The 15,979-nt window shown below is 36.9% G+C and overlaps 1 protein-coding gene across 13 annotated transcripts in view; it reads right to left on the reverse strand.

The window, feature by feature from the left end:
- Positions 1 to 1,520: 1,520 nt before the first annotated feature.
- LOC108124158 (transcriptional regulator ATRX homolog) overlaps positions 1,521 to 15,979 on the reverse strand; it is a 289,518-nt gene continuing 275,059 nt past the window's right edge. For 11 of the 13 annotated variants that reach the window (XM_070278796.1, XM_070278795.1, XM_070278802.1 and 8 more), the window contains 2 exons: positions 11,544 to 12,589; positions 1,521 to 2,201 (listed from right to left, as the gene is read on the reverse strand). In XM_070278796.1, the coding sequence (XP_070134897.1) occupies positions 2,135 to 2,201; positions 11,544 to 12,589 (1,113 nt within the window). In that variant the 3' untranslated portion in view covers positions 1,521 to 2,134. The remainder of the gene's footprint in view (positions 2,202 to 11,543; positions 12,590 to 15,979) is intronic. The other 2 variants (XM_070278801.1, XM_070278800.1) reach the window with 1 other exon arrangement.

The raw sequence follows: 15,979 nt of genomic DNA on the forward strand, positions 1-15,979 counted from the left end.
CTGCCCTGCTACTCCACCGAGTGTGGAGTGTGGCCCGCATCCAGGACAGGATTCTTGGGTGGATGCCGTCGGAAGTCATGCTCTGCAAAGCTGATACAACAGGTAAAAGGCGAGCCCGCATCCTCGCAAAAAATAACCTAAGCCCCTTTTTTTGCTACCTAATTTCATCCTACCTTCTGGTTCACTGTGATTACTGTAGGAGCTGCTTTGATGTAGAATAGGAGGAGACAGTCACACACCACCTGTTTCACTGCCCTGCGGTTGGGCGCAGTCGACACAAACTCCTGGGTGCAGCAACAAGGGGCCCCAGCGGCTGAAGTGTTGTTTTTCAAAAGATAGTTGTTTTTCGTGGAGCAGAACGAGTAAAATTAACGTGAATTAAAAAAACTAGGATGTGTTAATTTGTATGTTTAAGCCTTGAACACCAGTTGAAATAAGAATTCTAAAGAAAGTTTCAAGGGACTCATGGAAATAAGACATAAACAGCATGGTTTATGACCGATCCCCTGCAGCCTAACATAAAAATGCATACGTGGTGCGTTAATCGCACTGAAGAAAGGGTCACGGAGCATGCCAGCGTGTAGTGCGTTGATAAAAAGATAGTTTAATCTTTAAATAATCTTTAATTAGATTTAAGATTTTCACGTATTTTAGGGACAGTTCACATCCGTGGTGGCGATTTTGAAAAAGTGTAACTGTGCAAAGGGCGCTGCTTTACCGCTCCTTTAAATGTCTGTGCGAAAAAAAACTAATGGATATTCATTGTCGAAACCCATGTTAGGTAAAATGAACAAGCAATTCAATTACTGTATGACCCATGATTAAAAGCTACTTCTGAAAAGTAATAGGCATATAAAGGTCTTTAGGAATGACAACCCTATCTAGCTGGCATCAGGTATAAAGTTTTTTTTTACCGAAAATAACCATAATGATGGAGATAAGGAAGGAGAATATCCACTGATTATATATATAAAATTATATTCGAGTCCGGGGGTCAGACCATGTTTATTATATGTTTTCGGGGTCACTGAATCCGAATCCGATGTCTAAAAAACTCCAGAATGAGAAAAATGTTATCTAGCTTTTGCGGTTATGTCGTAACCCTGACATTTTAGAGTTTTTTTTTTAGTTATAGGATTTGGATTCAGCGACCCCGAAAAAAAATTTTTTGAACCTCGGATTTCGATTCAGCGACCCCGAAAACATCAGACCATAAATATGGTCTGACCTCCAGACCCGAAAAATATTTTTCTCTATCGCTTATTGTCTCTGAGATCCACGCGTTTATACTAGCTAGATCGTCTCGGCTGTTAAACTTTACGAGTGCATTTACAATAAGAGTTTATGTCACAAAATTTGGGTTTCCGTCTAAAGTGCAGTGTTTATAGTGTCGGTGTGCAGGCAGAGCATCCCAAAATGGATGCTATAGCTGATCAACGTCGACTAAGAGAATTGGAAAGTTTGAGACCCCTCTGGCCTTGGAATTTTGGAGATTTATTTATAAATAATTTATTACTTCATTATTTATTTACTAGATTTATTTATTACTATTTAAATTCATTTATACTTCATAACACTCCATCATCTTTAGCCAATAAAATATTATATTGTAATATTGTATATCGATCCCTATTTGCAAAAATATCGTAAGCGCCAAATAGCAAATTTTACACGAGAGAGTTTTCTCGGCCACTAACATAGGCGTTAGTCGCTAGACAGGCCGATATCTCCGTAAATAGATGCCATTATCTTTTAATATTTTGGGAGCAAATGGAGTTGGTAATTATGTACACATTTGCATAAAAACAATTTTTCTGGCGTTGAATGGCGTTTTGCAAAGAGCGCTCGATATAGTGGAAATATGAAAATTATACTTCTTTGTGAGAATCCTGGGAAATTTTTCTGAAGTTCTAAAAGTTACTCTTCATTTTGTTAGTGACTTGCTGAAAATAATATTTATGTAACAATGTGGATCATTTTACTTTAATTGTTTATGGTTTTAATTCTACTTATTCTTAGTGGTTTGATAAAGTCTCAAATTTATTAAAATTTAGGTCGCTTCAAATATATGTGTGTTTCATCTTCTGTTAATCTCCGCACATTTGCGGAGTGGTTTGATAAAGTTTCAAATTTATTAAAATTTAGGTCGCTTCAAATATATGTGTGTTTCATCTTCTGTTAATCTCCGCACATTTTTGGTCCTGAAAATAAAGAAAAAATAGAAATTATTGAATATATTCAATAACATATATGTTCAGAAACATATACATATAACATATATTCAGAAACATATGTTTTTTAATCTTATATATACAATTTTCGTGTCACAGTTTTTTGTCTCCATAATCCTCCTAAACGGCTATACCGATTCTCATGAAATTTTGTGAGCGTATTGAGTAGGTCTGAGAATCCGCCAGCATCTATTTTTCATCTTCTTAAATCCTGTTCGACATACCCAAAATCGCATTTAAAGTGAGTTACTACCTCATCACACTGACAAACGCACGCTACCATAGCATTTTAACTCAATTCAAACTGGGGCAAAAATCCTTCATCATTAAGTAAATACAATAATTCTATTTATGAGTGTTTTTTTGAGCAATGCCAAGAAAACGCAAAGGGGGTGAGCCGTGATATTATACAATTAGATCTCGAAACATGGGAAATAGAAGATCCGAACAAATCCAGCAAGAAAATTCTGATGTGCGTGTTAGAACAGTGCAAAATCAAGAAGACCCAGAAGATACACGAGCTGAACCCAAAAAAGTCAGAAGATTAGAACAACGATAATCACGCCGTTTCACAGGCAATTGAAGCAAAACAAATGACCAACAACCAAAACAGGTACATCGAGCTATATTAAATATAAATATCTGATTCATTCCTGCGACTAGCATTCCAGTATGAGCCTAGTATTGAGTGCGCATATTAAGTATTATGCTCACTCAAAAGTGGCCATGCTCTGAAATTCAAAAATGAGCCAGCTGGGATGTGTTGCGCGTTAAGTTGGATCTCCGTTTATCCTACTTCGTAATTTGAAGCAGAAATCAGTCGATTAGTCATTCAAAAATTAATATAAAACGTCATCGAAGCCAGTATTTTAAATGGAAAGTTCAGAGGTGAAAATATACTAGTACCACGGGTTCCTATTATACTTACAGATGCGCCAATTCAATTCAAACGTAATCAGTTTCCGATTAGATTGGCATTTGCAATGATTATCAACAAATCCCAAGGTCAAACGATGTCTATTTGTGGCTTAGATTTAAGAACGTGGCATGCTCCCGAGTGGGTTAACCATCCAGTTTGTGTGAGTTAGCTAAAGATGGACTAACGCAAAATATAGTTCACGCTTTAGCACTAAGAGAGGAACTTGCTGAATTACGATCAAATAATAACATAAAAATAATGTTTGTCTTTTGTTATTTTTATATTCCCTTATGGTTCACAGCGCATTCACATAAGTCTGGAACTGAGTAGATTTTGTAATTATAGAATTTATAAAGTCATCTGGTGGCAAAACAACGTTTGCCGGGTCAGCTAGTATTATATAATATTTAGTTATAAAATAGATATCAAATATTTTTCTTCGGTTAAATAATGGTGTATACCCCGCAGGCCACGCGCAATATATCTGATATCTATTTCTGTAAGGAAAAAATGAAAAAAAGGTAACACTAGACGTTAAAACGTAGTCTTACACGGAAACTATTTTTCTTTTTCTTTTTTTATTGTTTATTTATTTTTATTATTTCTTGCACTCTATAACTCCTTAAAAATGGTCAGATTGAGCCGAAGTTTGATTTAAAGGTAATGGTTTGATTGAAGGATAGGCTTGGAAATAGATTGGCATCAATTCATTTTTATAAAAAACTTGTGTTAACTGGCGCTACAACGAGATTTCCGTTTTGATAAAAAAATTTGTATATGCATAAACTTTATTTGCGGGGAAACATTATTTAAGAAAACTTGATCTGCGAAAATCATATTTAAAATCATTAAAATCATATCATTATATTGAGTGCCGACCGAGTGTCGAGTGCCGAGTGTTGTGGACACATATCAGAACTAGTATATTGAAATCACCCAGCATTGTCCTTCGATTGGTTTAGCTTGGTAAGTTTATTAGTAAGAGTCTAGTACAATAAGATGGAAGTTGAAAAGTTGCATCCCAGTTAACGGATTCTATGCGATTCTGATGTACTTCATATTGGAGACTCCAGACAGATGAACCGTACTCCAGTATCGGACGGACCAAATAAATGTATAAGCCTTTAATAATTTAGGGGTCATTAAATTCTTTTGACTACCTTTTAATGAAACCAAGGACACCTTTAGCCAATTTATGTTTTCAAGTCTAATAGGACGCAGTCCCATAGAGAGAATACGTAGCCTGCAGAGGACAATAATGATAAAAGGATATAAGCTTGCGTTTTGATCCATTAAGTATTAAATCTTTTGCTAAACAAAATTTTTGAAAGTTTTCAAGATCAGACTGAAGACTGCATTGGGCGCAGATGGATTTGTACTGAAGACAAAGCTTTACATCATCTGCATACACAAGAACTAGAGAAAGCAGGAGGCAAGTCATTAATAAAAAGAGTAAATAACAACAGGTCAAGATAACTTCCTTAAGGGACACCAGATGGTCTTACTAAGGTAAGACTCTTTGTGTCCTTCCATCTAAGTAGCTAGAGATTCACGTTAAGAGGTCTGTACAAAATCACAGCATATTCAGTTTGCTCCCCAAGAGTGAGTGACTGACTGAATCAAAAGCTTTGCTAAAGTCTGTGTGAATAACATCTGTTTGACATCCCTTTCGAAAGCCATCTATGAAAAAGGGTGTCAACTCCAGTAATATTGTGGTGGTGGAGCTACGCTTAATGAAGCTATGGAGAGATGATCGAAGAGAAAAGGTATTGCAAATGAGGAGTAATTAATTTTTGAAATAACTTTGTAATGACCGACAATTTAGAGATGCCTCTGTAGTTGGCAGCATCGGACTTTTCCCCATTTTTATGTAGGGGAATTATGAAAGCTTCCTTTCACTTAAGGGAAAAAATCGAGGTTTCTAAAGATAAGTTGAAAATTCTATAAGTTGAATTTTTCTGCGAATAGATCGGCAATGTCCTGATCAGAGGTCGCAGAGGCATTTACAAACATAAGCAGGAGTGGAAAAGATACGTGTTTACAACTGCTTTGGATCCTAAGTAAATTGTATCCTGCAGCGGCGAATATAATTCCTTTAACATTCAGCGTTATGCGAGGTAAAATTTGACCGAGCGAGTAAATATCTTGAAAAATCTATACTACTCGATACCAGAAATTGTTTCGATTAAAACCTCAAGCGTGGGGATCACCCCTCTAGTGGATCCTCTGGTGTTGCCAGCGGTTAAGTCATGGTGTGAAGATAACGTGAGTATCTTTTTTGCTGCCTTGTGCCGACATTAGCTGATACAGATGAAGAACTTCAGTACTGGCAACTGGCAAGATCTTACCGGGGGGAAAATGATCCCGGATTTGGTCGTTGTTGCGTAGGAGACACCAAATAGGACTGATGCTTTTATGGCGAACATCAGTTATCACGTTGGTTATCTCACTCTGCATCCGCTGTAATCCATTTGCACGCAGAATCATTTGAGCTATGGGGATCACAAATGATTGCTCCAGCTAGGCACCCTGATACTTTCTGTTGTATCAGGTCATCAATGGTCATCTGATGTTTCAACGATCTTAGGCGATTGCACGATGCAGTGAATTTCAGTTCTTGACATTTGTGTAAGAGTTCAGTCAAGCCATCCGAGAGACTCTTCATGTCCTTCCAATATTGTTCCAGGTCGTGGTAGACTGTCATTATCTACTCTAAGACTACCATTCTTGTTGTTATATACTTTCGTAGAACATTCCAGGCTTGTTGCAGAACTCAGTCACTTTTATAGGCTGTGCCATGGCAGCAACAATAGTTCTAAGATTATGGGTATTGGTGACAGAAGCCCTCTTTTGCATTGTTTAGGGGGCTCCTCCTACTGTTCAGGCTTACTGGTGACGTCCAATGAGCGCTTGTTGTTGATTTCATCTGGAAATGGGGGAGCTAACTGCGTCACTGGTCTTTTGAAAATTCCAGATGAATTTTTTATGTCGACTACCCGGACGAAACTATAGGGTCCAAGATACGTTTTTATGACTCGTCCCATAAGCCAACTCATCACCAGCATATTTTCTTCCTTTAAGAGGACTAGCAAGCCCTCCTTGTTATTTTGAAACGCATGCTTCCATTTTTGACGATTGTGCAGATCTTGTAGGTACTCACATGCCCACTGCTTCCGCATGCTTCAGTGTTGAAACCAGCTCCCATCGTTTTAGTCGAGAATTTTCCCACAGGGTGGTTTTGGCATCAGGAGGAACCGTCAATGGCTTGCCAATTAAGGAATGTCGTTAATGCTGATTTGTCAGCGTGGTCTGACGGCATGGGAGTGATAGGGCGCAAATTGAGAATTGTCTCTACTTCAACGTACTGTGTTGATTCGATTACGATTACTTCAAATGTTAAGGAAGCAATGGTACTAGAAGCCATTTTGCAGCTTCCCATAGATCACCAGATAGATGGCGCATCACCAAATGATCACCACCAATTTAAAGTCGATTTGCCTTTGTTTGCAGTGCTGGACTATGCTTTCCTTAGCATCCCTGGAAAAGACGGCGCTTTCTAACTCGATTTATTTTTTGTTGGCCCCAATAAAATTCGTAGCATTATCGCCATAGATCGTGTCACATTTTTCTTGACGTCGCAGGAAGTGGCGGAGAACGGCTAGAAAGGCATCTGTGGTGAGATCACTCACCAACTCTAAATAAAGAGCCTTTGTTGCTAAACAACAAAAATCTGCGATGTAAGTCTTGTCCGGTCGTTCGCCTTGAATCTTATGATGAATCCATAATAGGACCGCAGTAGTCTATTCCAGTGTTGAAGAATGGACGATTTGTTGGCGCTCTGTTGAATTTGTAGCAGAATCAGAGCACATATGCAAAAGTCCGTTGCAGTCTGTTGCTGAACGAGTTGCTGTGCCGAATAATTATAATTCTGCCATGTTGCCGAATTTTGTCTTCTGCTCCAAACTGATCGAAAAGATGGTTGCCATGTTAGTCCAGTTCTCCTTAGATCCATGCAAGAATAGAGGACCATAGAACCAGATATTATTATGTGTTAGATTGCTGGTGGTAGTACCTCTGGACAATACATCAACTCCATTGTTAAAGCATCATTTGCGAAGCTTAAAGCTTGAGTTGAGTTTCCTTTGATTTTGCACTGCTTCTGCGACTGAAACAGCACCCGTCAAACAATCGCTTACATAGAGTGCTGTCGGTCCTAGAGGGTAATTTCCCCGTGACCGGATCGCTAGATGATTAAGGCATTTTGTAGCTAGGGATGGGGCTGTCTTTGTGACGTAGGTGTTTACTGTTTTTTGTCGGTAGTATATGAGGTCTACCGCTGAATCGTTTCGCCAAAATATGAGTTGATTAAATTGGTCATCCGGGTTAATCTATATTTGACGTAATCTATACTTTTCTATATGTGCCGTAAATATAGACAGTAACATGTCATTCAAGGATTTCCCTCTTGACGTTTTGCAAGACGCATTAAATGCTACTCGCAGTTTTGTGCTACTGCTCTCAGGCTTCAAGACCCAGTGATCACAAATAAAATATTGATATTTGGGTATATGGCTTGACGGCACCAGTATTATATGTCCCAACGCTTAGTACTCCATGAAATCAGAATAACCTTTCCGAACGTTACCAGTCGAGCGTCGCTCAAGAGTGAGAAACATTTTGATAGCAATGTCTTTTGGCTCTCCTAGGGCTGAAGGGTGTTTGGCAAAAGGCAGCTTTACAATAAGACTTCTGTCGGCTGCTCTTTTCAGGTTTTCTACAGAGTGTTTCTCACAATGTTTTTTGTCGGAGATAGATGTTTCGTTTGATTGTCCAGGTTATCCAATTCCCGAAACCTTTCAATCAATGGGTCAGTTTCTAGAGTCAGCGTTGCTCCATAAGACACGGCCGGTTGAGTTCTGGCCTTTATTTTTCCTGCGACAATCCGTCCCAGTTTTGTTTTGTTTGTTGGAGCATGGCACCGTCTCTTTGAATTTTTTGTTGATTCGGTATGCGCTGCACACTGGGGCAGAATCCAAAAAAGATGCCAAAAATAGAGAAAAAAGAAAGGGATTGCAGTATTCTCTCATTATATTGCATCACTAGTATATTGAGTAATGTACTTTTTGATGATCTTAAAAAACCAAATAAAAGATATTGTCAGTTATTACAGTGAAGTGAACTTCGTCTTCGCGCTGACCGTGCTATTCAATAGTAGTGATTTACTCGCAAGTTCCAATTAGTTCGCAAGTTTGTGTTCAAAGTAACTCCTAGCATCTGATGGCCCTGATTGATGTAAACGCGTGTCCGCTGACATTAAACGTGGCTGGCTGCAGCCGCTTCCTGCTTGAGATCAAGACAGCCTCTATCTTGTGGTGGGCTAGGCTTAGCCCTGCCTGGTCCAGCCAATCACTGACCCTTCCAATTGCAGCTTTGCAGGAATTCTCGACTTCCTGGATTGTCTTTGGCGACGACCACTACTGCAATTTTGTCTGCAAATCCGACTAGGTGTTTTCGGTCTGAGAGATCAAGTCTGAGGACCCCGCCATACATGACGATCCATAGGGCTGGCCCTAAGACGGAGCCTTGAGGGACACCACAGGTGACCCCATGCTCTTGTTTGCCTGTGGTCGTCTCGTACCTGATGGTTTGATCGCTAAGGTATGACCTTATAATCTCGACAATACTTGTCGGCACCCGGAGTATGTGCAACGCCTCCAACACCTGTGCAACACCTAGTTTCTGGCAGTCTATCTGGTCTTCACGATTGCCATTGCAAACTAGTCTCTCAGTTTTAAAGCTATCGACTTGAAACTTTGAACACACCCTTCTCTCTTTTGCACGCAGAATAAGTCGGAAGGCCGGGATTTGCCGACTATACCCTATAGCTGCCATACAACTGATTGATCGGAAATGCTAAAGCTTGGGTGTTAGAATTAGAGAGTTCGGATTCTGCATGAGTGCTATTTTTGGCAAAATAAAACGACCTACCAAATTTCGTAAAGATCGGCCGACTATATCCTATAGCTGCCATATAACTGAACGATCGGAAATAACGAAACTTTCGTGTTTTTGAGGATAGAAAGTTGGAATTTCTTACAGATTTGGTTTTTGGTCAGTGGATCCGATCTACCAAATTTCATAACGATCGGCCAACTATATCATATAGCTATCATATAATTGAACCATCGGAAATGGTATTAGGTAAAAATACCAACTTTGTTTTTTTTTTGAAGAACTTTTTAATTGTTGCATTGTAATAAATTGGTAATGTTATGACATTCTCATAATGATCGGCCAACTATATCCGATGTTTGCGATATATATCCGGTTTTAACTGCAAGGGTTTTTCAACTTCGGCTCCGCCCGAATTTAGCTTTCCTTTCTTGTTTCATATGCAATCTCTTGAAAGATTTCAGAGTTAGAGCGAGGCGAGTTGCGAGTAGAGCAACTCACCAAGAGCGTAGGATTTTTTTGTTGCATTCTGTAATTTAATAACTTTTAATTGAATGTTGTGTCACAAAATTGTGGTTTTGTTCCTTCTGCAGTTAAGCGAGTGGACACGACTTTTTTTTTTAACACAAAAAAAAGTGTTGCACTTGAAGCAAAAAAATCTTTGTTTGAATCCGTCACGATTAAATTAATAGCTAAAAATAGAACAATGTAGCTTGCTTTTCGCAAAGCTCTTCCTCTGCCATCTTCTCGCTTTGCTCATCGCTTCTCGCGCCCTAACATCACCCTAATACACCATCTGCACCTGGCGAATAAACCATAAATTTTTACCCTAAAAATCATATAATTAACTATTTTCCGAATGACGTGGTGAACTATCCTATGCAGTTTTAAAATTCACTAAGGATCAGTTTTCATTATCGTGTGTAACATTAATCAACTTTGCAATGAAACCAGACTGGCTGAAAGCTGATGAAAAAAAATCATTGAGGCAACAACTATTAAAAGAAAATACAAATGAGAGGATGTTTTGATCTCTCGACCACCGTTGATTCAAACGAATTTACCGATCAATTTCAAACGTTTTCAATTTCAAGTATGTCTGGCCTATGCAATGATAATCAATAAATAGAAAGGACAGTCGTTAGCAATGCTAACTTAGCAGTCTGCGGAATCAACATGGTTTCGAGCATGGAAAAATTTACGTTGCGTGTTTGAGCATCTTATTTGTTTGTTTATTTACACATAAAAAAACAAAAACAAGAAAGGAAAGCTAACTTCGGGCGGAGCCGAAGGTAATATACCTTTGTAGTTAAAACCGGATATATATAGCAAACATGGGATATAGTTGGCCGATTATTATATTACAAAATCAAAAAAAAGTCCCAAACTTCTATCTCTAAAAATACCAAAGTTGGTATTTCTCTAACAACCATTTCCGATCGATCAGTTATATGGCAGCTGTATGGCGACCGTTCTGAAATTTGGTTGGTCGGATTATCTGATCAAAAATAGAATCTGTCCGAAGTTCCAGATTTCTATCTTCAAAAAGCTATAGGATATAGTCGGCCGATCCTTATAGAATTTGGAATTATTATTTTATTATTTTTATTCTTATTATTTTAATATAAAATAGCTCTCTCGTAAAATTTGAACTCTCTAACTTTACAAACACCAAAGTTATGCCATTTCCGATCAATCAGTTATATGGCAGCTATAGGATATAGTAAGGCCGTTCTGCGTGCAGAGGAAAGAAGGGTGTGTGCAAAGTTTCAAGTCGATAGCTTTAAAACTGAGAGACTACAAGAGATACAAAAGAGAGAGATATGATATGAGAGAGGGATACAAAAGCTAGTTGATCGCAAGCCGACTCTCCGAGAGAGTTTTAGCTCGGCAATGACTAGGTCGGGCCGCCCTCTCCATTGTCGAGAGCTTTAGCTGCTTCGAGGTGACTTGTCAGGCCACCCTCTCTGTATATTACTTGAGTCCCTGCATGCACCATAAGCTGGTCTAACTCCGGATCATCCGGCTTCATCTGCATGCAGGAATAAACATTTATAACGTTTAAAATTAATTAAATTCTGCGTTTTATTTACGGCATTGAAAACTCCAATGACCATACAGATTGTTTGTTTTAAACAAAGGTTTTTTGACTGATTTACTAGAACTTGGACAGACAGACCGATGTGAACTCAGGATGTGATCCTTTTCAAGAATATATATACTTTATAGGGTCGGAGATGTCTCCTTCTCTGCGTTGCACACTTTTGACCAAAATTATAATACCCTCTGCAAGGGTATAAATATATCTTTTAAGAAAGCTTAAATAGATAAACATACTGAATCACAGTAGTGTGTGTCATTGGGGCAATATGCAATCTGCAATATGAAAGCTGCTAAGCCATCTAGTGTATATATAAAATAACAATAATAATTTATCTTACCGTATTGATGTATCGTTATTTTTCGCAGAGTTTCGAATATTTATATTTTCTAATGGAGGTGTTTTTTCCTTGATAATGTCGTCATTATCCTTAAGACAAACATCTTTGGTTATATCCATGTTACTTTTTTTTTGTGAGTTGTTTGTTACAAATAAACTGGACATAACTTTTTCCTGATTTTCTGATACTTTTGTCAGTACATGGTTTTCTTTTATTTGAGTTTCGAGAGTACTTGATAGATTGTTTGTTTTAAACAAAGGTTTTTTGACTGATTTACTACAACTTGGCACATCCTTTACTTTTGAAGTTTGATATAAATCCATAGTCATTATGCTTAAATGTTTGTGCTCTTTATTCACATTTGAATGATCCTGTTTGTATGCATTTAATGTTACTAATTTATTTTTTGAATTGTCGCCAGAACCCGTTTTGGAAGATCCGTCACTCAACATATTTGACATATTACCGGAACCAAGGCGATTTAAATTTTTCTCAACAAGGAAGTTATTATTTTTTTTTTCAGGAGTTATAGCTGTATGTATATTTGTATCTTGGGAATTTTTAATAATTGTAGAAAGTTCATTCAAATGTAAAATATCTTCATAACCAATACTCGTAGGCAATGGACGCTTATCATTAAAAGTTTGAGAAAAGTTTTTGTATAAATTTGTTTTTGATTTTTCTACAAATGAATTTTTGTTTTCTTCTTTCAATTGCTCAATATTGGATATATAACTTTGATTTAAAAAAAATTGATTTAATGAAGTTTCCATAATACTTCTATATTGTTCGTATGGGGAAATATTATTTTCTGGTATCTTGTCGCATTGGCCTTCTACACAACTCATTTGAGACACAATGTTTTGTGAAGTTGTAAACGAAGAATTTAAACTATATATTGATGAATCAAAATTATTTTCCTTAATATATGAATTCATTTTTAAATTCTGGTAGTAATTGTAGTCGTTCATATAACGGTTTATGTTATAATTATAAAGAGGCACCATTGATGTTGGCTGAATTCTATAGTTTACCAAGGTTTGCATCTAGAAAAAGGGGAACAAGATTATAAATATTGAATTAAAAATTATATATTTTTTTAATGAAAAAAAGGAAATTTTTCTTAAAATTTGTTTTTATGACATAATTTTCAAATTACATAGGACGTATTCGTCAAAATCATGGGCTTTTTAATTCTGACTTATATTTTAGCCTCAAATTTTTAAAACAAAGAGGAGAAACTATTTTTTATTATTTAAAATCAAATATTTTTGATGGTTGGAGTTACATAAACTGGATCTGCATGAGCTCCATGAAATTCTAAGTGAAATCCACGCATTTAAAAATGAAACAAGCCAGTATCAAATGTCACGAATCAGAATGTGGGAATCTGAATTTAAATGTCTATAACTGTACAAATCCACCGATTTGGCTGCATTTTTTTTTTAACATATGCCATTTTTGGCATAACGGGAGAAACGTGGCAAAAATTCAAAACCAATCGAAAAATTCGAGATTCACACAGATTGACGGCCATAGCTATATCGACTCGCATATTGATGCTGCTGAATAAAATACCAGGGACCGTAAGTGATGGAAAAAAAAATATAATCATAAATAATAATTTTTCCCTGACCGAAAAAATATAAATCATGATCAATCTTTATTGTGGATTTTTAATTTTTTTTCACAATAATTTGCAACGTAAATATTTAAAAAAAAAGAATATTCTTCTAGTTAACCACGACATGTTAACTATAACAATAATAGTTAAAATAATTTTTGTTCTTAACCCCTATGATAAGTTGATATACCCGTTCAGATAAGATTTCAGACATGAGGAGTGTTCAAAAAGTAAGGTGACTTTTAAAATTTCGCGGGCAACATATTTTGGATTATCGATTTTTTTTTTTTGTTATGTTGGTACACTTTTCCCTAACATCTGTACCAAGTTTCATTTGAACCCCTTTTTTTTGTTTGGTTGTGAGAGGCGTAAAGGTTACAAGTTGTTTGGCGTGCTCTGCGATTTTTTGCTATCAAAAAATATGGATCAAAGGCGAGCCAATGACGAGCCTCGCTTCGAACGCACAAGCACGTCAACAACAACCATATTCACCGGATTTGGCCCCATGTGACATGTTATTTTTTCCAAAACTAAAGAGAGCTATGAAAGGACGGAATTTGGTACGATTGAAGAGAAAGGCTGCATCGCTGGAAGAGCTCAAGGCTATACCGAAAAGTGCTTATGGTAAGTTATTTGAGGATTGGAAAACCGTTGCAATAATTGTATTATATCTGATGGGGATTACTTTGAAGGCGACAAAATAAACTATTAATATTAATAGTTTTTCTTAAGAAAAAACCAAGTAACCTTACTTTTTGAACACACCTCGTATATCGAAAATAAAGCATCTTTAAAAACACGAAAGTTGGGTAATTTTTGATGGTATGTGGTATGTCGTATTATTTACGACATTATATAATATTATTTATTATTATGTCGTATAAGTATCCGTAAAAAACCCCACTCTCTTACTCTAGAAACACCAAAGTTATGGCATTTCCGATCTAACAGTTATATGGCAGCTGTATACACTATATAGGATAGATATAGTCGGCCGATCCCGCTCGTTCCGACTTATATACTGCGTATAAATGAAAGAAGAGTATTAAGGGGAGGGTAAGGTCAAATCATGCGAAAAAAGTCATGTTTTTGTGATTTTTTTCCTGACGACACAGTTAAAATTTATTTATTCAACCAACGGCATATTAAAGTATGACATTAGAAGAATGTTTTATCAAATTTTTACAAAAAAATATTTAAAAATGTGGCAATGGTAGCAATTGTCCGGACGTGTCGCCAAAAAAAGTTGAATTGCGGTGCCCCTCATAACTCGGTGCTGGATCATTTGTAATCAAAAAATGCAAGTTCATTCGTTAAATAATAGTTCGCCCCAGGTAACGCTGTAACGGTTTTTTGAAAATTGCAATTTTTTAATTTTTTCGAAGACTTTGAAGTGAAAAACTCAATTTTTTGGGAAAAAATCGGTTAATTTGTCATTGCAAAATCGAAATTATGAACAAAAAAAAAAAAAACTCGACAGCGTTACCTCGTAAAATATGTACAGAAATAGTATTTAAAATTTCAAAAGTATCGGTGCAGTAGTTTTGAAGTTATGAGGGGCACCGACTTTGAAAACGTGAGTTGTGGGAATAACGCTTTAAAGTTTTAAACAAAACAAAATCCAGTGTAAAACGTTTGCAAGCAACTTCGTCAATAACTAATAACTTCGTCAATTTTGCTTTAATTGACTTGAAATTTTGACAAAATATTCTTCAGATATTATGCATTCAATTTAAAAAATAAAAAAAAAATGAAAAAAAAAAAATTTAATACCTTACCCTCCCCTTAATTGAATAGCTTGAGAGACTAGTTCGCGTAGAAACAGACGGACGGACATATTAAGTTAGGAGGTGATCCTGATCAAGAGTATAAATACATTATAGGGTTGGAGAAGACATCTCCTTCAATGTGTTGAACACTTTTGACCAAAATTATAAAATTGCAAGGGTATAAAAAGAAACAAAAAGTTACAAAAAACACAAATAAAGGACGAGTAAATCGAGTTACCCGACTATTTTATACGAGGTACTCATATCTTCCACCCACAATTTAACTAACCTTTAAAGTATACACTTTAACGGTACGAATTCTGTAATGTAGCTGCACTGTTAGGGTAGGCTATTACCGGTGGCGGTCTCTGTTAGGTGGCAGCTAACAGTCGCCAGGCACTAAACAGCGAATATAAATTAAAAAGTACCAAGGAGCGACTAAAAAGAGAAAGGCGAAAGACTGTGGGTAATGGCTACCAATCGATGGGGCACGATGGGGCATGGATTAGAAATCTGGAGCAATAAAGTTTAGTGGTCGCACCGAAAAGGGGGGAAAATACTTTGTTAACTTAAAATCGTCCCAAGTTTTGGGCTTTTATCAGTTAACCCCCGAATGTAGTGAGAAACAAGGATCAAGAATTGGCCAGTCTAGGAAAGGGACTATATCTAGAAAAGTGGGTGGTTTTATTCTATTGCTCTGTGGCGATTTAATAGAAGGCTTCTTTGTGGTAGCATCAGCATCGACCGCGATTGTGGGTCGACATGCGCTTTACAGAGCAGAAGACCGAGGAAAACGCAGATCCAGTTTCAAAAGAGGTTTTCTTGGCGGCCGGAGGCGGTGTGGGACCCCACTTGGTTCCAGCCTTAATGTGAAAAAAGCGGAAATATACGGTCGGAATCACTACCTAACTTTTTTCGCGCTAAGTGCATAGAAAATAAGTAATGTTAAGTCTCCCAACGAGGAATAAAAACTCTTTAAGGAATTAAAAAAACCTTAAGCTTAATTTTCATTTCAGAACATTTACAAGCACTTTTTAGAGTAT

Source organism: Drosophila bipectinata, chromosome 2R, assembly GCF_030179905.1.
Source record: "Drosophila bipectinata strain 14024-0381.07 chromosome 2R, DbipHiC1v2, whole genome shotgun sequence".
Lineage (NCBI taxonomy): Eukaryota > Metazoa > Arthropoda > Insecta > Diptera > Drosophilidae > Drosophila > Drosophila bipectinata.